General features: G+C 45.8%; 1 protein-coding gene across 1 annotated transcript in view; it reads right to left on the minus strand.

Annotated features, from left to right (window-relative positions):
- Nucleotides 1-26,252, minus strand: part of SHB (SH2 domain containing adaptor protein B) — a 178,268-nt gene that overhangs the window by 61,867 nt on the left and 90,149 nt on the right. Inside the window, exon 3 of the mRNA XM_056849183.1 lies at nt 2,014-2,229. Coding sequence (XP_056705161.1) covers nt 2,014-2,229 — 216 coding nt within the window. The remainder of the gene's footprint in view (nt 1-2,013; nt 2,230-26,252) is intronic.

Here is a 26,252-nt window from a genome sequence, read left to right on the forward strand (position 1 = left end):
GGGCTCCAAGTCTCTGTTTATTCACAGAACATCAATACCCTGGGGCAACAACACACCCACGCCCCATGCCTGTCTGCATCACATGCTGCCTCAACCCAGGGGAGAGCCCAGGGGATATTTCAGAGCACATACTTTAGAAGAAGAAGAAGAGTTGGTTTTTATATGCAGACTTTCTCCACCACTTAAGACTCAAACCGACTTACAGTCACCTTCCCTTTCCCTCCCCACAACAGACACCCTGTGAGGTAGGTGGGTCTGAGAGAGCTCGAAGAGAGCTGTAACTAGCACAAGGTCACCCAGCTGGCTTCATGTGGGGGAGTGGGGAAACAAATCCAGTTCACCAGATTAGCCTCCGCCGCTCATGTGGAGGAGTGGGGGGAATCAAACCCGGTTCTCCAGATCAGAGTCCACCGCTCCAAACCACTGCTTTTTACCACTACACCACGCTGGCTTTACATGCAAAAGGTTATTAGGTTCGATCCCTGGCTGCTGCCTCCAGTCCTGGATAGCCACTGGCGGGCAAAATAAGAGAGCAGTGGGCTATGATGGACCAACAATCTGAGACTCAGTGTAAGGAGGCTTTGTATGTTTATATGTGTTCAAGGCATGAGAACATGGTTGCCTTGTGGGTTACTAGTACTTCCCCTCTTGTGTTTGTAGACAAAGGAGGGGCCATGGCTAAGTGGTAGAGCATCTGCTTGGCTTGCAGAAGGTTCCAGGTGGAATCCCTGGCATCTCCAGTTAAAAGGGACTAGGCATGTAGGTGATGTGAAAGACCTTAGCCTGAGACCCTGGAGTGCCGCCGCCGGTCTGAGTAGGCAATACTGACTTTGATGGACCAAAGGGCTGACTCAGTATAAGGCGGCTTCGTGTGTTCATGTGACTATGCCAATTAAAACAAATGAGTAGGTTGAAGTGGCTCAAATGCCTTCCAGTGAAAGTCTGATATCAAGTACTAAGGAGGGTCTGTGGTTCAAGTGATAGTCATGATGCATACCTATTCTCTCCAGGATCAGAGGAGCATGCCTGTTATATTAGGTGCTGTGGAACACAGGCAGGACAATGCTGCTGCAGTTGTCATGTTTGTGGGCTTCCTAGAGGCACCTGGTTGGCCACTGTGTGAACAGACTGCTGGACTTGTTGCGCCTTGGTCTGATGGGCCACAGTTCTTATGACTGTGTATGGTGTTTCCGTGCCGCCACCATCATCACACACTCTCATGCAAGAAGAAGAGTTGGGTTTTATATGCCGACTTTCTCTACCACTTAAGGAAGAATCAAACCGGCTTACAATTACCTTCCCTTCCCCCCCCAACAACAGACACCCTGTGAAGTAGGTGGAGCTGAGAGAGCTGTGACTAGCCCAAGGTCACCCAGCTGGCTTCATGTGGAGGAGTGGGGAAACAAATCCAGTTCACCAGATTAGCCTCCTCCGCTTATGTGGAGGAGCGGGGAATCAAACCCGGTTCTCCAGATCAGAGCCCACCGCTCCAAACCACCGCTCTTAAACACTACAACACGCTGGCTATCAGTAAGCTTCTTGGGGCTGTGTGCTCAAGCTTCAAAGCTCTCTTCAGGCACAGAGAGGAATAGCGACGGGAACTTTAGTCCTGCCTGAAGCCTCCAGATTAGCCACAGTTGACAGGAATACTGGGAGCAGGGCCTTCTGTCCTGGCCTCACCCATACAAAGCAAGAATAAGGGTTCCTGCATTTCAGGGGTCACATCCTACAGCAACTGGCTTTAGGAATGCCGAGCTGGTGAACCCACTCTGTGGTCTGGATTCAGACCTAACCGCATATCCTTGACAAAACCCTGACAAACCCGCCCCCCAGGCTGTCCTTTAAACGTGGAAGATTTCATACAGATATCATAGCTGAGCAGCCATAAAAGTGAGAAGTCACAGATCTTTATGATGGGAACCACTAAATTATTTGGTCATGTTCCATTGTGTGTGTGTGTGTGTGTGTCTCCTCAAAGGTAGAGTTGCAAACATTTGCTCCGGAGGCCATTACCTGCTAAAGCCGGAATGGTGACCTTGTTCCACTCCCACGGCTGGTCATATTCATCCGCAGGCCTGTCGTCGTCTTGTGGCAACTTGCTCTCTCTCAGGCGCTGACTCACTACACTTTCGGAATCCGACTCCACGCCGTTGCCTTCAGGTTCGTAAGGTGTGTCGTACAGCTGGATATCTTTCGGCTGGGTCTTCACGCTATCTTGCCTCTGGAATTCTGCAGAAAGGAGGGGAAACAAACTGGGGTCATCCGAGCGCTCGCGGGAGGCATGACTAAAGTCTGAAAATGGTATGCTAAGCGGAGGATGGATGCGAACAATGAAATGGCAGCAACAAAAGGACAGAAAACAGACAGTAAGCCACTAAAAGGTTTCCAAATTTAACTTCTCTTATGAGCAGAAAGTAGAGAAGAAACAGAACAATGCCTTCAGTTAACAATTTCCTAGGATACTAGCAATTTTATCGTCCTCCCATTGGCCAGATGGTAATAGAAGAACAACAATTAAGTGCCGTCAAGTCGCAACTGACTTATGACAACCCCTTGGGGTTTTCAAGACAAGAGACTAACAGAGGTGATTTGCCATTGCCTGCATCTGAGTACTGACCTTGGACTTTCTTGGTGGTTTTCCATGCAAGTACTAACCATGGCCAACTTTGCTTGGCTTACGAGACTGCAGTAGTCAGGACTCACAATTCAACAAAGATACCAAAGAAAATAAGAAATACTTCCATAATTAAAACCATAGATTTGATCAAGCTTATCTTTTATGACCTAACAAACCCAATCCAGCCGTAGGTAGCCCCCATGCTTGTGGTCTTTTATGACCTAACAAACCCCATGCCTCTACATCTACGGACCCCTCCAGCGGGTTGGGACTGAGTTTAACTGGGGCTTAGTGGCAGACTTGGTTCTGGAGCAGAGTTCTGAGATCATGCCTGAACTTGGGGAGCGCTCATGTGCGAACACAAAAAAGGGAAAGGACGGAGAAAGAAGCTAGTAGAACTAGGCTGAAAGTTGAGAGAAAAGGTAGCATGAAGCAGAACACCGCCACGATCCCTGCACTCCTTGTTGAGATAGGAAAAGTCCTGGGCAGACAGCAAAACTGATAGGTTTATCGAGCTCTCAGTGGAACACCATACAGATTTGCTGTGTTGATTTTGGCTTGGTGGGTTACAAACTGCAGGTCTGGTGAAGCGTATCGTTAAAAGAAAAGAAAGAACACTTTCTATATCCCACAACCACCATCATGCTCTGTGGTATCAACGAACAACGCTGGTTTATGTGAAATGTGGCATCTGATGCTGAACTTTAAACACCCAATTATAGAAAACTAGCTGTCTTCTCCTCCCCCACCGCCCCTTAATCCAACTTAATCTTTAAACACCCTATGTCTCCAAAATTCACATACAAAATCAGCTTTGGATGGGCCATGCTGCTGGCTGAGTGGTGTTTGATAATGCGCAAAAGCACGCACACCACAGCTGAATAAATATTTCAAATTCCAAGCAGCCTGCATCACACTGTCAATCACCTGGGCGACCGCAGACATGAACTGCAGGGCCCATACTTGGAAACTGATCAAATACAGTATTCCACAATCTGATTAAAATCATTTTTATAGATGAATAGGGAAGGCTGGGAAGAGACACTAATTACAGCATATCTTTTTTGATTGTAAGATCTATAGTCATATTAGGGAAACTGATTACCCCCATAATTTCCTGCCATCCCGGTAAAAATAGAAGGACTCTCACTAATGCTAGAAGATAAGAATCAAGAGACCGATTTTAAGCTCGCCAAATTTGGTTGGATAGCCTATAAGATAAACTTGGGAAAGCCATATATAGGATTTTCAGCAATAACTTTTAGCCAACAAGATTAGGAAACTTGGTTAAGCCATATATAGGCTTTTTAACTATAAGCTTTATAAGATATTGTATAATTCTGTGATTCTATAATTTTCAATGTTTTTTCCCATGAGTTAATTGATATCCTGGAAGTCTGAATTATTGTATTGATTCTATTTTTATTGGTCTTGGACTGCATTAAATAAATTTGATTTGAATTACACCCGAGTTGCTGTTTCCAGGCCTTGATAGAAATTATGGACATTTACAGTGGCAGCTTTTCACGCTCAGAACATACTGACGTTTTCAGAGGGGGACAAGACCCTGGCCCAGGGAAAAATGTAACTATGGTTACTCTAACGCCCTTAGCATTGGTTCAGATTCCAAACACACAGCAAAAAGAACAGGGTCACCTAAAAGACTAACATGATTTTATTCCAGCATAATATTAAATTTAGCGAAGCAGAGCCTACTTCATCAATTGTGTGCAGTGGATCCTAACTAGGCAGACATATACATAAGGTTGAGGGTGGGGGATGTTATAAACATCAGGGATAAAGAGGGTGCAATGCAGCATGCAAAAGATGATGAAGAAGAAGAAGAGTTGGTTTTGATATGCCGACTTTTTCTACCACTTAAGGAAGAATCAAACCGGCTTACAATCACCTTCCCTTCCCCTCCCCACAACATACACCCTGTGAGATAGGTGCAGCTGAGAGAGCTCTAAGAGAGGTGTGACTAGCCCAAGGTCAACCAGCAGGCTTCACGTGGAGTGGGGAAACCAACCTGGCTCACCAGATTAAGAGTCCACCGCTCCAAACCACCGCTCTTAACCACTACAGCTCTACACCTAACTGAGAGATGCAATCAGGTAAACAAAATATAAGGAGAGAGTAAGGTAAGGAGCCCTGTGGCACAGAGTAGTAAGCTGCAGTACTGCAGTCAAAAGCTCTGCTTACGACCTGAGTTCGATCCCGACGGAAGTCGGTTTCAGGTAGGCAGCTCAAACATGACTCAGCCCTCCGTCCTTCCAAGGTTGGTAAAGTGAGTACCCAGATTGCTGGGGGTAAAGTGTAGACGACTGGGGAAGGCAGTGGCAGACCACCCCGTAAACATAGTCTGCCTAGGAAACGTTGGGATGTGACATCACCCCATGGGTCAGGAATGACCTGGTGCTTGCACAGGGGACCTTTACCTTTAAGGAAAGTGTATGGTAAAATGTAAGGAAGACTAGATGGCCTGTATTGGCCCCTTCCAACTCTATGATTCTACGAAAAGTACAGAAACCATTCATAATAGAAATAATGAATCATCACATAGTTTTTTTAGTTCTGCTACGTGGTTAACCTGTAATGGATGAGAAATCACAGGTTCTTGTTAAAGTCTTAGGAGATGCATACAAATTTCTTGATGAATTCTAATTCAGCAGTTCAACAATGAAGTCTCCCTTTAAAGTCCCTGGGCTGGACAATGGTGATTCTAAAATTAGGAGCAGCTTGTCCTGGGAGTCTGTAATGTTCTTTCACTGCTTCCCCCGCCCCTAATAGTATAGTTGCCAGGCATGACCTGGCAACCAGCCGGAGACTGGGCAGGGCAGGGGGGAGAGAATGGGAAAATCTGGAAGTGACGGCACACCTCTCTAGGAATCACTGGAAATACTATGGTAAAACTAGTATTTGCAGCAATTCCTACAAAGTACTGACATCACCTGCAGGTAGGCTTGCCAGGTCCCGTAGCTCCACCGGCAAGAGCTTTGCGGGGCCGCAGCACGTGCGCGCGCACCCCGCGCGATGCCCTTACACCGACGTGGACGCTCTAGTGATCTCGGCCAAGGTTGAACTACTGAGTACACAGAAGTGTCTATCTTTTGCCACCACCTGGAGGTTGGCAACCCTAGTTATTAATATTATCTTTTGATCTCCTGATCCTGATAAAAATGCTTTTTTTGGGGGGGGATTGCGCTTATTAAGGCAATATGAATATAACAACAACACAGGGAATTCAGACTTTCACTGTCAAATAACGTGATATTCGGTGCTGAAGGTCACTGCAATAAGGAAGTATAAACATGAGGCTCGTAATTCATTGTACTTTTGTCCCTTGCTGCTCTTCCTGCCACATTTGTGTCCCTGCCTTGCCACAACACTAGAGAAATCAAATTTGATTAATCGTATGGGTTCCAGTTAATTAACTGATTAAATCTGCATTGATTTCCATATGAATTCCAAAGCTATACTGCTTGCGGGGGGGGGGGGGGGAGGAACACACCCTAGTTTAGAAGGGGCATTCCCTTGGGTACAGGGAGAGAAATCCTCTTCTAAGATGCCACTTATAGATTTGGTAAATTCTTGGATTTTACAAATTTACAACATTTCCAAGTCTGCTGCTTGGGGGCGCCTTTTTGTTGACAAAAAGGGAGCCAGCGTGGTATGGTGGTTAAGAGCGGTGGTTTGGAGCGATGGACTCTGATCTTGAGAATGGAGCTTGATTCCCCACTCCTCCACATGAGCGGCAGGCACTAATCTGAAGAACTGGATTTGTTTCCCCACTCCTCCACATGAAGCCAGCTGGGTGACCTTGGGCTAGTCACAGTTCTCTCTGAACTCTCTCAGCCCCACCTACCTTACAAGGTGTCTGTTGTGGGGAGGTGATTGTAAGCTAGTTTGATTCTTCCTTAAGTGGTAGAGAAAGTCGGCATATAAAAACCAATTCTTCTTCTTCTTCTTCATTGGAACCAAGGGGGCGGCGGCCCAAAAAGTTTGGGAACCACTGCTCTAGAGCATACACCTTGATTTAACACTAGTGACTTCGTAACACTCCAATCCAGCACAATCTGAACAAGTCATTCTCCAGGGGTTGCCAATTTCCAGGTGGTGGCTGGAGATCTCCCGGAATTATAACTCGTCTCCTGGCTTCAGAGATCAGCTCCCCTGGAGAAAATGGCTGCTTTGGAGGGTGGACTCTATGGCATACGCTGCTGAGGTCCCTCCCCTCACCAAACCCCACCCTCGCCAGACTCCACCCCCAACATCTCCAGGAATTTCCCAACCCAGAGCTGGCAACCCTACATTCTTCGCTCATTCCTTTTATTCTCACCATCTTGCGAGGTGGGTTGAGCTGATAAGAGAGACTGACTGAAGTTAACCCAGAGAGCTTCCATGGCCGAGTGGGGATTCGAACCTGGATCTCTAGCCCCACACTTGAACCAACCTATACAATGCTGCTTTTCAATCAACCACCATATGCTAGAACAGCACACTGCATTCATGCCCAGTTCTAATTTAACTGTAATTTCCCATAACATCTGAATGCAGTCTTATTGTAAGAGTCATTCTCAGGACCGAATTATTATAATTTTAGCATACGAAATCTGTAAAAGATGCTAAGACAATGGCTAAAATAGCTAGGGTCCCCCACTCTTTTAATCTAAACTTGTAACCCAGTGGATGCATCACAGGAACCAGCAAAAAACAAAAACAGCCCAAAGGTGCACTCCTGTTCAAGTTACATTGACTACATTTTCTTTAACAAGAACCAAAACCAAAAGAACCAAAACCAAAGTCACAATTTTTGTTAGGAAAAATATATAAAAGCCTATCGTGACCAATCTCATTCCAAACCATAATGAAGGAGGATGTAAAACAATGTACTAGAAATCAGCAGTTTACAGGACCTGGCTTGGGAAATTTGCTAACCATGCTGGAGGAATTCCAGAAAAAAATCCCAACGAAACACACGAATGTCGTGCCAAGTATTAAGAATAAGCACTCCTCCTTATTAGCAAGACACTGACTCCGGAAGTCCAGATGGCCTATTTAAATGTGGAAAAGCCACTTCCCAGAGTAGGGAAGGAAATGCAGCCCCTTTACCTACCTTCCAGTTCCCCACTCCAAGGTACCCTCCCTGGTGGCTTTTCCCCTTTAAAAATTTTCAGGGTTTTAATGCAGGGAAACTGAGAGGGCCAGTGGCCAAAAGTGTATTTATTTCTTTACTTATACCCTGTCTTTCTCCCAATTTGGGGGGGGGGGACGACCCAAACTGGCTTACAATGTTCTCCTCTGCTCTGTTTTATCCCCACAACAACCCTGTGAAGTAGGTCAGGCTGTGTGTGTGACTGGGCTAAGGCCACCTAGTAGGGTTGCCAACCTCCAGGTACTAGCTGGAGATCTCCTGCTATTCCAACTGAACTCCAGCTGATATAGATCAGTTCCCCGGGATAAAATGGCTTCTTTGGCAATTGGACTCTATGGCATTGAAGTCCCTCCCCTCCCCAAACCCCCCCTCCTCAGGCCCCGCCCCAAAAACCTCCTGCCAGTGGCAGAGAGGGACCTGGCAAACCTATCTGTAATGGGAAATTTGGCCCTGAATATCATGCAAATTTCAGGGAAGACTTTTTCAAAAGTCTAATATAAGATCACAGAGGGAAAGTCTGGAACTAAAGCAAAAATGTGCACCAAGCGATCCAAAATATCTGATTTGTGTTCTTTAGCAGAGCTGGATCCTTCCAGTTTACTTCCCTGGGCTTAAACTGTGTTTGCTGCAGCAAAGTAAACTGCTGAGAGTCAATATGGGACAGAGAGCAAAACAATGTTATCTCAGACTTCTGAATTCAATTCAGGTCTGCGCCCAACAGTCCTTCAAATTGCAGTATTACAACATTCTGAACCCTCCTTTCTCCAACAAAAGACTGAAAGTGCATAAGAGACAAATGCATAAATTGCATCAGATGTGACAGACAGTTGTCAGGACGGAGATTACAGCAGTAGTCCTTTTAACCTTTCCAGAACCAGATCCTATTCCAAGTGGCCTCCACTGAGTCACAAGCAGAAAGTCATGTGACACTGCAGCCACTAGAACCATGTGACAAGCAAATGACCGGGAGTCGAGGCCAGACTGTAAACTGCAGACCAAGACAGCTAGAGACATAGGGTTGCCAGCTTCAAGCTGGGAACTACCTGGAGATTTTTGGGGTGGAGCCTGAAGAGGGTGGGGTTTGGGGAGGGGACGGACTTCAGTGCCATAGAGTCCAATTGCCAAAGCAGCCAATTTGTCCAGGTGAACTGATCTCTATTGGCTGGAGAGACAAAAAAATACAATCTTTCGGCAATTAATAGGGACAGGAAATACAATCTGATGCCAGGAGCTGCGTCATAACAAGAAACAAATAAAAATGCAGACCACCAATAAATGAGTCTGCCTAGCTGTGCTTCCTAGCATGATTGCGTAGAGAGGCAAGGAGGCATGGGTCCTAGGGTTGCCACCTCCAGGTTGAACACATGAACACATGAGGCTGCCTTATACTGATTCAGACCCTTGTTCCATCAAAGTCAGTATTGTTGACTCAGACCGGCAGTGGCTCGCCAGGGTCTCAGCAGGGGTGTTTCACATAACCTACCTGCCTAGTCCCTTTAACTGGAGATGCTGGGGATTGAACCTGGGACTTTTTGCATGCCAAACAGAGGCTCTACCCCTGAGCCACAGCCCCTCAGATGCCAGGGACTGAACCTGAGCCAAATCTCCACTTGGCCATTGAAGGTTGGGAAATACCTGGAGGTTTTGGGGGCGGAGCCTGAGGATGGCAGGGTTTGGGGAGGGGAAAGACTTCAGTGCCATAGAGTCCAATGGCCAAAGTGGCCATTTTCTCCAGGGGAACTGATCTCAGTCACCTGGAGATCCATTGTAATAGCGGGAGATCTCCAGCCAACACCCGGAGTTTGACAACCCTAACCATGAGCACTAACTGCAGGTACTTTCCAAAAGGCAGCAAAAACGGTGGCTCCACAGACACTTGTGACCTAGAAGGGGGGGGGCTGTGAGACCAAACTGGGGGCCCTGACTCTTTGAGACAGATAGGGTTGTCAACCTCCAGGTGGTGGCTGGAGATCTCCTGCTATTACAACTGATCTCCAGTCGATAGAGATTAGTTCACCTGGAGAAAATAGATGCTTTGGCCATTGGACTCCCTCCCCTCCCCAAACCCCGTCCTCCTCAGGCTCCGCCCCAATGGCCAGTGGCGAAGAGGGACCTGGCAACCCTAGAGACGGACCACTGGTTTAAAGGAGGGGTTCTTCTTTCACATTCCAGACCATGCTCTGCCCTCCCCCTTGAAAAAAGTCCGTTGTGTTGTCCCGTCCCGTCCGCCATTATCCGGGTCATGCCGGTGTGGAAAAAAGAAGGAAAGGTTGCCAAAATCCCTCTTGCCCTGCTAAGGGTGATGGTTTTCCCCTCCCAAGTTAGAGGAGGGAGTGGAGGGAAAGGAGAAAGCCTCGAGGTTTCCTCTCTAGGTGGTAAATCAACCTCATGAACACATGAAGCTGCCTTCTACTGAATCAGACCCTTGGTCCATCAAAGTCAGTATTGTCTGCTCAGACCAGCAGTGGCTCTCCAGGGTCTCAGGCAGGGGTCTTTCACGCCACCTGCCTACCTGGTCCCTTTAACAGGAGACGCTAGGGATTGAACCTGGGACCTTCTGCTTGCCAAGAAGACCTTACCACTGAGCCACAGCCTCTCCCCTAGTTCTTGTGGAGCAAAGACTTGTATCTTTGTGCTGGGATGCTTCTACACCCACATGAGGCTGCTTTACACTGAATCAGACCCGTGGCCCATAAAAGTCAGTACTGTCTACTCAGACTGGCAGAGGCTCTCCAAGGCCTCAGGTACAGGTCTGTCACATCACCTGCTTGCCTGGTTCCTTTAACTGGAGACGCCGGGATTGAACCTGGGACCTTCTGCATGCCAAGCAGAGGCTCTACCACTGAGCTAAGGCTCGGGAGCCACCACTCCTGCTGCCTTCCCTGTGTGAGGCAGGAGAGAAACTGGAGAGGGGGGCGATTCCAGCCGGGAACAGAAGTCCGAATTGGTCCTGCCTACCCTGACCAGAGGAAGGGGAATCACCTGTCTCTCCAGATGACCTCCCCCTCAAAGTGAGAAGGGGAAGGTTGGGTGCTGCTGACCATACGGCAGCATCACCCATCCACACAGGCTAGCCACGTGTGGCCTATATTCTGCCGAGTGATGAAAAGGATAGACGCCTTAGATTGCTGCTTGATTACCCCTTGCCTTTCTTCGCCCCTAACGAAGCAGCTCTGGCCTGCAGCCGGCTGCAGTCTCCAAGCGCTCGGAAGACAGCTGGGAAATGAGCCAAGTGCACCCTCCCTGCCTCTCTCACAGCTCCCATCCCCAGTCCACCTGCCAACTAGGGAGGGTGTACCGCAATACAGAGAGCCGTCGACGTTGTCTCACAGCTGCAAGGGCTTCCCACACAAAAACAAGTGGGCTTGGGGGAGCCCTTTGTCCTGGTTGAATGCTGAAAGAGATAGCCGTGGAGCGTCTGCCTGGAGACTCCCAGATTTTTGCCATATTTCTGATGTTAAGTAAAGGAGAACAACTACCACATACCAGCTTCGGGCTCACATTCCTCTCTCCCCCTCCGCCCCCTGCTACTCTGGTTCCTCCGAAAACCACTCACGCTGCCTTTCCGTTGCCGTCCATTCTTCAAAATTGCTGAAATTTAGTCTGGAAATTTGGACTGGAAACTTCTACAGACAACAGAGGCCTATATTTTTCCCTTATGTGCACCCTGTATACACGTGGTGTATTTTTTTTAGATATATAAATATACAACTCGGTTCCCAGCATCCCTCCCCACTCCAACGTGAGAAGAGTTGATTTTTATATGCTGACTTTCTCTACCACTTAAGAAAGAATCAAAGCGACTTACAATCACTTTCCTTTCCCCTCCCCACAACAGACACCCTGTGAGGTAGGTGGGGCTGAGACAGCTCCAAGAGAGCTGTGACTAGCCCCAGGTCACCCAGCTGGCTTCATGTGGAGGAGTGGGGAATCAAACCCAGTTCTCCAGATTAGAGTCTACCGCTCCTAACCACCACTCTTAACCACTACACCACGAGAAATGGAACTCAGAACGGGGCTAAGTTGTGATTCTCAATGCATGAAGATAATGGGGCAAAGAACTGCTTTAGGCTCCATCCTTGGTTATGTTCCTGAATGTACCCTTTTAGCTTCTGACACATATTTGCCATTCACTTCTGCGTGGTGCCAGCGTGGTGTAGTGGTTAACAACGGTGGTTTGGAACGGTGGACTCTAATCTGGAGAACCGGGTTTGATTCCCCACTCCTCCACATGAGCGGCGGAGGCTAATCTGGTGAACTGGGTTTGGTTTCCCCTCTCCTACACATGAAGCCAGCTGGGTGACCTTGGGCTAGTCACAGTTCTCTCCGAATTCTCTCAGCCCCAACTACCTCACATGGTCTCTGTTGTGGGGAGGGGAAGGGGATTGTAAGCCGGTTTGATTCTTCCTTTAGTGGTAGAGAAAGTCGGCATATAAAAAACAACTCTACTTCCTCTGGGGAAATGTAAAGCTCTGCTCTTGGGGAATCTGTTGCACGGATAAGACAGATAATCTAATCTGCGTCTGCATGCTGCAAGCATACATGGTGGGTCATATTGCAACCCCGTGTCTTGGCAATAAATCCCCAGCCCTCTACACGCAGCCAGCCCTGTGATAATGACAAGCATTTTGTTAGTAAATAATACACTTTTTAAAAAAAGAAAGATTAGGTTTTTGCAGCTGCGTGTATAAAGACCCTGTAACCCCTTGTGCTGCACGCAGGCAACATGCATTCAATCCGAATGGAGTGCGTGGGAAGCTTTGCACGCCTCACTGATGCAGGGTAATTAAATACAGACATACATTAACCAGCAGACTAATCGACTGTGCCATGACAAAGCTGTCCTGATTCAACCCTGCGCCAGACTCCAAAGCGTACTGACCCAAGCAGATTGGGGCTGAGTAAGGCAAACAGGTTTTCAACGTTTTGCCTAGGGATTCAAAGTTGAAGGCTCGCTGCTACCTGTTTGCCCATTTTAATTGTTTAGTCACTTTCTCAACGAGGGGGGAAAGAGAGAGGGGGGGGGAATCCTGTTAACTGAGCGTTTATTTAACTCACTCTGACACTGCTGATAACACTGTGGAAATTAAGCTGCTGTGGAACACAAGTTTCTGAACAGCCAGCCTATAAAATCGATTTCTAGCTAAAGCGCCACAGCGGACGTTGATACCAAAGTTGCCGTTTGCTGTTGTTGTTTTTTCCTTTTGAAGGCGAAAACACAGAGACTGGAATAGATTATGAAAAAATATGAACTGGCACCGATAACAGCCAACCTTACTTTAAGCATAAACTTGTGAAAATATGGTTATAGCTAGGGTTGCCAGCCTCCGGGTGGTGGATGGAGATCTCCCGCTATTATAACTGATCTCCAGGCGACAGAGATCAGTTCCCCCAGAGAAAACGGCTGCTTTGGCAATTGGACTCCATGGCATCAAAGTCCCTCCCCACTCCAAACCCCGCCCTCCTCAGAAGAAGGTAATGGTGCATCACAGTGCCCTTGGGCACTATAAGAGATTATTTCCTAGTCATCTGAACCAACCAATCTCCCAATCCATAAGAACATAAGAAAAGCCATGCCAAATCAGACCAAGGTCCATCAAGTCCAGCAGTCTGTTCACACAGTGGCCAACCAGGTGCCTCTAGGAAGCCCACAAACAAGACAACTGCAGCAGCACCATCCTGCCTGTGTTCCACAGCACCCAATATATTCAGCATGCTCCTCTGATACTGGAGAGAACAGGTATGCATCATGACTAGCATCCATTTTAACTAGTAGCCATGAATAGCCCTCTCCTAAATGAACATGTCCACTCCCCTCTTCAAGCCTTCCAAGTTGGCAGCCATCACCTCATCCTGGGGCAGGGAGTTCCACAATTTAACTATGCGTTGGGTGAAAAAATCCTTCATCAGTTTTGAATCTCTCACCCTCCAGCTTCAGCAGATGACCCCACGTTCTAGTATTATGAGAGAGGGTGCTTTCTTCTCTGCCCTCTATTATGAGAGAGGTTGCTTTCTCCACTGCCTTCTCTCTTCCCTTCTTTCAGCAGGTTCAGCCGGAGGTGTTCTGTCACTAAGCTGCCCTCTGCTGTAACTGGTTAAGCCATGCTCATGTCACAGAGAGGCTTCTATGACATCGATGTGGTGTGCTACAAAATTCCTGAGAGCACACATTCAAGACCATACAGCATCTTTCAGTCAACCCACTCAGCTTCTTCTTTTTTAAGGATTTCTCCTGGCATTTTTGGCAAAACTGAAGCAATACAGTTCATGCAGATGTTTGTTCTAAGGATATAAATCCTGCAGCCCTTCTTTAAGTCAGAAAGCAGCTAGAGAGGGTAGCAGTAATTGCCAAACCAGGGCACACTAGTACATCACAACAAATGAATAGCTCAACACGGAGGAGGTTGCCCAATGTAACTCTGCATGGTTTACTGTCATTGCCTGGTCTTCTTCCAATCCCTGCTCTATTCTGTGCCTGCATCAGTTGTGACTGGATCATGCAGAGACTCAACAGAATTGCCCACCTTCAGGATGGTATGTTGTGCCTCTGTAGGAGTCCACTTTGTTCTGGCCTTCCTTCTTCCAACCTAAGAGCGACACCCATAACAGTGACTTCCAGACACACAGGATCCACTGAAGGTTGGTAACTCTTTCTTTTTAAAAAAGGTAAAGGTCCCCTGTGCAAGCACCGGATCATTCCTGACCCATGGGGTGACGTCACATCCCGACTTTTACTAGGCAGACTTTGTTTATGGGGTGGTTTGCCAGTGCCTTCCCCAGTCATCCTCCCTTTACCCCCAGCAAGCTGGGTACTCATTTTACCGACCTCGGAAGGATGGAAGGCTGAGTCAACCTTGAGCCGGCTACCTGAAACCGACTCCTGTCGGGATTGAACTCAGGTCATGAGCAGAGCTTGGACTGCAGTACTGCAGCTTACCAATCTGTGCCATGGGGCTCTTTCTTACATGCTCAAAAAGTAAACAATTTCAAGACAATAAAAGTGAAGGGTGCCTCCAATTTTAATTTTTTTTGGGAGGGGGAATTGCTTCAGCTATCACAAATTTGAGAAGCAGCCAGGAGTTCTTGCCCAGTTCACAGATTTGTCAAGCTAAAAGGCCATCTGGTTTTTTTAAAAATAATAATAAAGGAAGCAGACAAGACGAGAATTATTTCAAAGTAGGAGCAACAGGTTATTCCAGATTTGCTCCTGCGTCCCAAGGAAGTAAACTGAGCCTTCCTTGGGGGGAAAGCTGCCATCCTCAGAGAGAAATGAAGAATTAGTCATAGTATCATAGGAGCCTGGCAACAGTTGGCTGGGAGAGGTTGAAAGCAATCTCACTGCAAATCGGGGGCAAATGATTCCTATTGTGTTCTCAGACTTCCTGTAAGGGCTCTCTCTCCTTTCCACGTGACTCCTTTCTACACAAAGGTTTTGTTAAACAAATAGGTACATTTAAGATTTCTTGGCTCAGCAGGGCACACCACAAAGATGAAATTGTTCATTGTTCAAAGGATCAGTGTCAACACCAGTAGTGTATTCTACCACTGTATACGGTAGCCTGCTCTTCCCCAAGCATGCACAAAATTGAGGTTGCTAAATAATTGGGGGATTCCCTAGGTATGCAGAATATGGTTGCCAGCTCCAGGTTGGGAAATATCTGGAAATTTTGGGGGTGGAGCCTGAGGAGGGCAGGGGTTGTGCAGGGGAGGGACTTTAGTGGAGGATAATGCCATAGAGTCCACCTTCCAAAGTGTCAATTTTCTCCAGGTGAACTGATCTCCTGATCCTAATCTCCATCACCTCCTGATAGTATAAAATCTCAGGTGATCTGAGAATTTTGAAGCTGAGAGGTGGGGGTCCTAATTAGGAGTGAAGGAATAAGAGTTTCCCCCAATTCTTAATCACTACCAGCCCCCTCCCCTTCAGGTACAAAGCAAACAGTGTCCCAAATAATATGTGGTATCTAGGAATGAGGCAAGTGTGTGTGCGTGCACACAATTCTAGAGTTGGGGATGTGTCCCTTGAGGTATGGATTTCCAAAACCAGGGTCTGTTTCATAGCCAGGTTAAAGGGCAAATATGGTTAGCCCCAGACCCCAATTAAAATTCAGAAGCTAAATGCAACTGTAGCTGTTGTCCTTCAAACAGCAGGAAAAAGTGGAAGGCTGAAAGCGGAAAAAGAATGGCTCCTCTTAACCACAGTGAAAAGGTAGCCAGTGTTGTGTTTAAATGTAACACATGTTTTGTTTCCAGAGACTTCTGGTACTCCTGATCATTCACAAATGCTTCTCTATCAGCAGACCATCGAGGTCATATTATCTGAGTAACTCGCTGCAAACCATATGGACATATTCAATTTGGTGTCAGAGCAGCCTGATGTGATAATGTTCCAACGCGTGCAATCTCCATACATTTTTGGGAAGGCAGACAATATTCCTGCTGGGTTACTCAGATAAGAGTCGTTTCCCTGTAAACAAGGTCAAGATATTTTGTTCGTTTCCTTTGTTGGAGAACTTGGCTCACCTTCTCCTACAAAGGGAAAAGAAAGCCGGTATGAGTGTGCGGTGGAAATATTGTGACAATATTTCCTATAATCTTCAGGGAGGAAGCCACCTAAGGATTAAAAAATGTGCGTCATCACTTTGGTGGCTGGGCCAAGTGTGCTGTGAGTGACCATCGCAGCAGAATCGGAAGGCTAATGCGTGAGTTACACAGATTCATGAAGGACAGGTCTTATCAGTAGTGACTAGCCATGCTGACTAAAGGGAACCTCCATGTTCAGAGGCAGTCAACCTCTGAGTCCCAGTGCCAAGAGGCAACATCAGGGGAAGGCCTGATGCCCTGGTTTTCATCTGCTGGCAATCCTCCAGAGTTTCTGGGAGTGAGGCAGAGTGATGTTGCGGTGCATGGCACAGTGATATCACTTCTGGTTAAGTAACTGGAAATGATGTCACAGCAACGCTCTAGGAATTTTCCAAATCTCTATGCTGAAAACCACAGAGCTTTGGGAAACTTCCAAAATGTCACTGATGTGACATTACTTCTAGGTAAATAACCAGAAGGGACATTACGGTGTTGCAGCGATGCTGCTTTTTAATTCATTTTGCTCCTAAGGAGCCCAGGGCAGGAAAGTCTCCTGCTATAGAGGGAGTCCTGGCCACCCTAATTAGAACAGAGGCCACCCTAATTAGAACCTATGCCTAAGCAGTACCACTTCAGACTGCAGCTGGAACTTACATGAAGAAGAAGGTTAGTTTTTATATGCCGCCTTTTCTGCCAGTTAAGGAAGAATCAAACCGGTTTACAATCACCTCCCCTTCCCTTCCCTGCAACAGACACCCTGTGAGGTAGGTGGGGCTGAGAGAGAGTGACTAGCCCAAGGTCACCCAGCTGGCTTCGTGTGTAGGAGCGGGGAAACCAATCCACCAGATTAGCCTCCGCCGCTCATGTGGAGGAGTGGGGAATCAAACCCAGTTCTCCAGATCAGACTCCACTGCTCCAAACCACTACACCATGCTGGCTCTTGACAGACATACACACAGATTCCTATACACCAAAAAGTAGCAATTTAGGGAAGATGAAGAAGAAGCTAGAATCGTTGTCGGTAACATGCAGGTTTTCAGGTGGAGGGAAATTTTTCTGTAAGAATCATTCAACCAAGATGGGGTTGCCAACCTTCAGGTACTATTAGATAAGGGCGTGTTGAATAATTAATTTGGAAAATTCCTTGTGGAAAATATATCTCAACACGCAGCCACTCAAAAGAGTTTCTTTTTGTATTTCAATACACCCAATTTTACAAAATTACAATTTATACCGCTAGTGGGAAAAAAAAACCCAGTTCTTTTACTACAACTTGAACTTCTATTGTACATAAAAAATATGCCCACTAAGTGTGTCTCCAAATGTTATCACTGTAAAGCTTCCAAACACCAAGGAAATGGAACAAACTAATTTTCCTTTCGGCTGCTGCAATCCGCTGCCCCGCGTCAAGAATATTCTCGCTGAACCGGTCAGCTGACCGTAGCTATCCAATCATGCAGCGTCCTCCGGAGCTTCTGTGTTGCTGTTAACTCTTGCTTGTACGGCAATTGCTGTTGGGATGTATATTGCTCACAGTCTATTTAGCTGACTAAAAGTCTATTGCTAGGAACTGCGAAATTTCGGTCAGACGCAAGCTAATAAGTCTGAAGAAGCAGAAAGATTTATACCCACGAAACAAGATTTAATAACCCGGGATCTTGTCATGATGTTGTGGCGCAATTGTGCCTACATTGCGGCGCAACTGCGCCTGGTGGATTGTGTTTGAACAATAATCCTCGGATTGCAGCAGCCGACAGGAAAATTAGTTTGTTCCATTTCCTTGGTGTTTGGAAGCTTTACAGTGATAACGTTTGGAGACACACTTAGTGGGCATATTTTTTATGTACAATAGAAGTTCAAGTTGTAGTAAAAGAACTGTGTTTTTTTTCCACTAGTGGTATAAATTGTAACTTTGTAAAATTGGGTGTATTGAAATACAAAAAGAAACTCTTTTGAGTGGCTGCGTGTTGAGATATATTTTCCTCAAGTAATTTTCCAAACCTTCGGGTACTAGCTGGAGATCTCCTGCTAGTACAACTGATCTCCAGCTGATAGAAATACGTTCCCCTGGAGAAAATGGCCGCCTTTGGCAATTGGACTCTATGGCATTGAAGTCTCTCCCCTCCCCAAACCCCACCCTCCTCAGGTTCCGCCCCAAAACCTCCCGCCGGTGGTGAAGGGGGAACTGGCAACCCTAAACCAAGATTATACCTGACTTCTGGGTCACCTCATTGTCTGCACACATCTTGTGAATGCATGGACTCCCTCAACCATCTTGACCCTTTGTTTTACAAAATGCAGGGTCCACCCTGCGCTTATGTGCATATAAGATGTATACACACAGGCAATCAAATCAATGTATGAGGTTGAGAAGGACAAAGTCCCGATTCTCTCCACACGTCATTACTGAACATCTGCCAAGGGCCCGGGAGAGTCTCCACTTGCAGTACAAAGTGGTAAATCCATTGGCTGACCACCTCAGTGAAAACTAGGCCTTCAACTGTCCGGGTCTCAGAGACTCGCTTACAGCACTGTGACCGGTTGCCACTGATTTAGTGCGCACACTCACACCCACACGACTCTGAAAATCAATTTCAGATAGGCTTGCCAGTCATCATCTACGACATTGTTCAGCAACGTAAAGACAGATTAGAAACATGTGGAATTATTTATGCAAAAGCATGAGTTAATGCTTAGAAAAAGGCCTTTTTGTTTCATTTTATCGTTGTGGAAGAAAGGTAATTGTTTGGCTTTGTGTTTTATACGATAGCATCAACCGCATCACTTGAAAGAGGGTTTTTTTGTCCTTCAGTCAGCAACCACATTTGAACAAAGCAACGTTAAAAACAACAACCACAATTAATATTCCCTATTAACTCTAAAATAATTCTGCTTACCAATTACATTATCATCTTAGAAATGGTTCATGACTCAGATGTGCCTCTTTCTCCCTTTACATTAGGGCAGAAAACATCACTCGATTAATTAAAAATTAATCCTAATTTTAAATAATAATCCCTGCTGTGACATCACTCCATGTGGCAGAGTTAATGTTTCTGGGCCATTAAGCACCCCTGTACCCTTGGCTTTGCCATCTCTCATTTCGCTACAGATGCTATTTTTGCCATCGCGGCACCATCCTCCAAGAACAATCTATTTGTGCTTCTGTTTTCTTGGGGGTGGTATGGAAATATGAGCACACATCTCAAAGTGCTTGGGCCTTCATCTTTTGTTTCACCCTGACCTGCTGACATCACTTCCTGTTCATGGCAAAGTGACCTCACAATGTTGGGGGTAGGGTTGCCAGGTCCCTCTTCGCCAGCGGTGGGACGTTTTTAGGGCGGAGCCTAAGGAGGGCGGGGTTGGGGGAGGGGAGGGACTTCAATACCACAGAGTCTAATTGCCAAAGCGGCCATTTCCCCCAGGTCAACTGATCTGTATCGGCTGGAGATCAGTTGTAATAGCAGGAGATCTCCAGCTAGTACCTAGAGGTTATGCAATAGAATCACAGTAATTGCCAAGAAAAATTCTACTATAACAATTTTGTAAAATGAAATATTAGTGATATTATATTTTCATATCACACACACACACACACACACACACACATATATATATATACACACAACTTATAGTACATAGACAGCTTATAAGAACAGCTAGCGTGTGAGTATTATAAATATATATATGCATACTATATGCTAGTGTTATAATACTTTATTTATATACATTTGTTTTAAGTGTAACAATTTCTGTAATATCAGGCATGTTTACCTTAATGATACATTGTTTCTATGTGATTTTACTTTGGGAAACCTGATGAGATTGTATGCCTTAATGCCTTTATTTAAATTTTGATGTATACATTATTAATATATTTAATAGTGGTCCCTGAAGAAGACTTTATTAGTCGAAACAGAGTGACAACGGGATTTCTGTAAAGAAGAATCATACTTCACTACAATGAGTGAAGACTGGAACCACACAACTATATATGCTGAGTAGCAGCAATATAGCTGTTTTTTGCATCATTGTAATACTGCACTCATATGCACAAAATGTTGTCCGTCCGTGGATCTGCTGTTCTTATAAGTTGTCTATGTACTATAAGTTGCATATATATATGTGTGTGTGTATATGTGTGTGTGTGTGTGATATGAAAATATAATATCACTCATATTTCATTTTACAAAATTGTTACAGTAGAATTTTTCTTGGCAATTACTGCTGATTCTATAGCATAACTATCATACAGCAGGCTAACCTCTGTTTACTAAATACCTGGAGGTTGGCAACCCTAGTTGGGGGACACCACACAGGTAAGTCCCTGGCAACCAAACTCTCCTGCCAGTTGACAGCTTCAGGCCAAGTACAACCCTCATCTGCCCCCACTCCTATTTTGACTTGCCAGGATACCAACATCTTCATAGGTAGATAACCGTTTTTTTAAGGATTGTGTTCAACAAGGCTGCCCATTCCTGACCCACAGACTCAATTTGTCGGGGCTTTCTCCTTGGCTTTGGGTAAACAGAAACATGACTGCATTCAATTCCATTCCAGCTGAAACACGGCCAGACGATCTTACTGTAGAACAATGCCTGACTTCTGACGTTGGATCCCAAAAGATGGCCTGAAGTCACAACATACTTATCTGCAGCGTTATAGGCTGAGCCATGAGCCGCAAAACCCCAGGTCAGTCCTAAAAACAAGCTCCCCATCTCTCCTCCTCCTGTCTGCATTATAGGAGGAATAACATTAGCCATTTTTACAAAGAGTTTCTGAGAGTTACTGAGATTGTGTGTTTCAAGGACTTTGAACACTCAAAAAGCACAGTGGAAATTATTCTCTGTTTGAAACTTTATGCAGGTCTGGGTGCCTTTTGAACTATCTGGCTTGGAAGCTGCTTAGGAAACACAGCAATAACCACGCACAGCTCTTCAGAGGAAGAAGAGATGTCATTAAAAAAAAAAAGAATACCATGGTGCATAGGCTAGCAGCCTTAACAAAACTCCACTTTTTCACTGTATCAGAACAAGTATTGTAACTCTCCTCTTTTTAATTGCTTAACTCCAAACATTCCCTTCGAAATTCCTACCCTAACAGAGAAGAGAGAGAGAATAAGACACAATTTTTTAAATTATTAATGGAAGTGTTACTGGGATTCACAAGTGGCCCACCCACTTATTTACTTAAATCCTGCCCCCACATGCTAAATCCATATGGGTTCATGAGGCAGCTTGCAGTATGTTATATATTTAGAAGAAGAAGATGACTTGGTTTTTATATGCCAACTTTCTCTACCACTTAAGGGAGAATCAGACCGGCTTTCAATCACTTTCCCTCCCCCTCCCCACAACAGACACCCTGCAAGGTAGGTGAGACTGAGAGAGTGTGACTAGCCCAAGGTCACCCAGCTGGCTTCGTATGTAGGAGTGGGGAAACAAATCCAGTTCACCAGATTAGCCTCCTCTGCCGCTCATGTGGAAGAGTGGGGACTCAAACCCGGTTCTCCAGATCAGACGCCACCACTCCAAACCACCGTGCTGGCTACATCATTTATAGCTTGCCTTTCTTCACAATGAGGAGGAGGAAGAAGAGTTGGTTTTTATAGGTCGACTTTCTCTACCTTTCAAGGAGAATCAAACCAACTTACAATCTCCTTCCCTTTCTCTCCCCATACCTTGTGTGGTATGTGGGGCTGAGAGATCTGTAAGAGAGCCATGACTAGCCGTGACAAGAGAGCCATGACTAGCTGGATTCTTGTGGAGGAGTGGGGAAACCAACCCGCTTCTCCAGATTAGAGTCTGCCACTCATGTGGAGGAGTGGGGAATCAAACCCCGTTCTCCAGCTTAGAGGGCCCAAAGCAGTTTCCATAATTCTCCTCTCCATTTTAACCTCACAACAACCATGTGAAGTAGGTTAGGCTGAGAGAGCGTGACTGCCCCAAGGTCACCCAGCAAGCTTCCATGGCTGAGTGGGAATTTGAACCTGGGTCCTCCAAATCCTAATCTGACAATCTAACCATTACACCACATGTAAAAATGTCTTGGGCGAAAAGGGGTCATGGGTTGAAAAAGTTTAAGAAGCCCTGCTCTAGAATATTAGAGATTGAATTGGGACATAAGGTATATTCACACGCAGGGTAGATATATAATTTTATTATTATTATTTTATATAATTGAACAGTAGATATAAGATTTGATGCATTATTGTAATCCCCCATCCTCCCTACCCCCTTTTTATGTTTACTTCTTTATTCTTCTGGGAAAATAAAACTTATTTCTAAAAAAAATAAATCCTCCTTCCCTTCAGATGTTCCTTTTTTTGCGCACAAAATTATGCACTCACTTCAGACTTCTTAAATTGGGTGGCTGCCCTAGTCTCTGCATGAGAACCTGAATGTTCAGGAAGGCCCACAACCTAAAGGCCAAAGCTAGCTTTTCCCAGCACTACCCTAACAAAAAAGTAAAAATGATCAATCAACCTTAGGAGGAAAAGAATCCAAGGAAGATAAAGTGACACCTATTTTCTGTTATCACAGGATAGGAAGCAGACATATGGTGACTGGTGGGCCTTATCTATACAACAGTAATGTAGATATATTGCATCTTTGACAGCACAACCAAAAAACCATCTCTGCTTTTTTCTCTCTCCCTAGAAACTCAGAAACTAAATGAGCTTACACCAACTGACAGCTCAAACCAATATCTCTAGGAAAGCACACCCTTAGAAATGGAACAGTAATCGTCAAATTACAGCTAGTTTTTTTTTTTAAGGGAGAGACTCAAGCACTTAATTCACTTGAAATTTCACTCACGTCTCATTCCCTTCTCAAAGCCTTCGGAATCCAGGCACCAGAAGACCACAGGCAAATTTAATGCATCAGCAGAGTATCACCGAAACAGTAAATGCTTTTAGCTAAAAACGAACGGGGCTTGCAAATGGATAACTTACCAGTGGACTGAACTCTCTAAAAGACACTGAATAAAACTGAAAGGCACAATCTGCCAGAAAGTTACAGCCAAACAAATTGACGAGATTGTTCAAGTCAATAATTCAAAGGCAGGATCAATAATTCTATTATGGTTATTACTTGTTGCTGTTATTGATGTTGCTATTGTTATTATTAGAGGAAAGACAGCATGGCATAGTCCGATCTCATCAGATCTTGGAAGCTAAGCAGGGTTGGTTCTCACAAGGGAGACCACCAAGGGAGATTCTGCAGAGGAAGGAAATGACAAACCATCTCTGTTTCTTACTAGCCTTGAAGGCATCTTGCTGGGGTTGCCATAAGTCAGCTGCAACTTGATGGCACTTTACACACGTTGTTGTTGTTATTATTATTAATCCCAATCAGTAATTGAGGGCAGGACATGATACATCAATCTTGCTCAGGATATGCAGACTTAGGTCCATCGTGGCCTAGACTTCTTCCTAGCCCTCAGCTTTTTTTACCTATTCTTGCTCCTTAGGGCCTAAATGAGATTTCGGTCTACCAAACTAACAACTTTTCTTTGCCTCAGAATCTGGACAGGAACTGTGAACATCACATGAAAACATGAAGCTGCCTTATACTGAATCCGACCCTCGGTCCATCAAAGTCAGTATTGTCTACTCAGAATGGCAGCGGCTCTCCAGGGTCTCAGGTGGAGGTCTTTCACATCGCCTGCTTGCCTAGTCCCTTTAACTGGAGATGCCAGAGATTGAATCTGGGACCTTCTGCATGCCAAGCAGAGGCCTTACCACTGAGCCACAGACTCTCTCCTAGTTCTTGTGGAGCACACAAAGACTTGTATCTTTGTGCTAGGATGCTTCTACACCCACATGAGGCTGCCTTACACTGAATCAAACACGTGGCCCATAAAGGTCAGTACCGTCTACTCAGACTGGCAGAGGCTCTCCAAGGCCTCAGGTACAGGTCTTTCACATCACCTGCTTGCCTAGCCCTTTAAACTGGAGATGTCAGGGATTGAACCTGGGACCTTCTGCATGCCAAGCAGATGCTCCACCACTGAGCCACAGCCCCAACATCCTGACAGTGTTATTCTTTGAGAAGTGAGAACAATGATGACTATTCGATACCATTGCTGCAACTCATCCAACTATAATCAGGTGCTTCAGTGTCAAGCAAACACAACACAAAAACATTATCTAGCACTGTGATGGGAAGCTCCCGTCCAGCTGGCTGCACGCATTCCTGGATCCTGGCAGGTTCCAGGATTCCCCCAGAAACTACTGAGAAGACTTTTATGTACGAGTGGGTGATACACGAGACCGGAGATGGAGTTCCAACAACAACCGCTTTATTAACCACCAAGAACTGAACTGAACTCTCAATGCTCAACAACCTGCTTATATGCCAATCCCAACCACCCGGAGCCAGGCCCCCAAGTCCGTGATTGGGTGGCTAGAGTTCATGGTCCAATGAGAAGTAAGTGTGAAGGAGCCTGGAGGGAAATGGCAAGCTCAACCTGAGCCTTGTATTCCTAAGAAAGTCTCTCCAGCCAGTGAAGTGTGGTATATTGTCTGCAAACATTTTAATATACTGTCCCTTCAGCATCTACCCCCAGTACTGGAGGAAATGTAGATTACAGGACTGGAAGTTCAAAATGGCATCTGGTGGCAATGTCAGGAATGCTTAGCTTCAGTAAAGGCCTCAACAGTACCGCTTGGTTGGTTGACAGGCATACCCAGAAGGGCACTGCCCTCCCTGCTCCCCCTCTCTGCCCTTGTCTACAATGAAAAATTACAGCACTCTTCCGCACCTGTCAAGTTGCCCAGCATTAACCCCCCACCCCCAGCAGACAAGGGCGGCCCCATTTCCATTTGGTGGCGGGCATGCTAACGCAACAACACCCTGCTGCCTCCGCCGGGTGATCCTGGCCCTTTGTGGCTCTAATTAGACAGGCAGGGAGTGTTCCCTGGTTGGAATTGGTCCTGCACATCACTATAATCACAACGTTCCCTCAACAAAAGGAAAAGGTAATAAGGAAAGGAGGGAGGAAGGAAATCATATAGCTTAATCTTCCCCTTTCACAACAGCTGTGGGGTTGCTGCATTAAGACCTGTTCTCTCCTATAATTAAAAGGAAAACAAGAACCAGAATAGAAATTCCACAATGGTAACATGGCGGAATGGGGAGTGAGCAAGTTTAGAAAGGGGCAAGGATTTTATTAATTCAACATGATTCTTATTTTCTGTCCCACAAAACCAAGATTGTGGTCTGAAATGTTGTGGTAGGATGTTAAGGCAGTGGTCTTCAACTTTTCCAGACCTGTAACTATCTTTGGATCCCTGGTAGGTTGTCAGGTCCTTCTTCGCCACCGGTGGGAGGTTTTTGGGGTAGAGCCTAATGAGGGTGGGGTTTGGGGGAAGGGAGGGACTTCAATGCCGTAGAGTCCAATTGCCAAAGCAGCCATTTTCTCCAGGTGAACTGATCTCTATCGGCTGGAGATCAGTTATAATGGTAGGAGATCTCCAGCTAGTACCTGGAGGTTGGCAACCCTAATTCCTGGGCATGTGACCCATTAAACCGCAAGCATGTGACATCATGGTCACATGACAGAAAAAGGGGGAATGAGGAGGTAGCCACAGGGCAAATCTATTCTATTCATATGCACTAGTAGCAGGTCTGTAAAACAAATAGCAAAAAATTGTACCTCTGAAAAAGGTTTGTGACCCACCTGAAGGATAATTAGTTGAAGACCACTGTACTAAAAGCATAAAGATACACTGGAAGGGTGGTGGTGGAGAATCCAGCGCTAGCAAGCAAAACACAACACGAAAAAAAAAGACAAACAGACCAATTGGTACCAAGCACCCACGAAGTCAAGCAGATTTAAATAACTACGTTATCTCCCTGCAAATTATTCTAGCATTGCTTGTATCCATAGGTC

This window comes from Euleptes europaea, chromosome 4 (assembly GCF_029931775.1).
Source record: "Euleptes europaea isolate rEulEur1 chromosome 4, rEulEur1.hap1, whole genome shotgun sequence".
NCBI lineage: Eukaryota > Metazoa > Chordata > Lepidosauria > Squamata > Sphaerodactylidae > Euleptes > Euleptes europaea.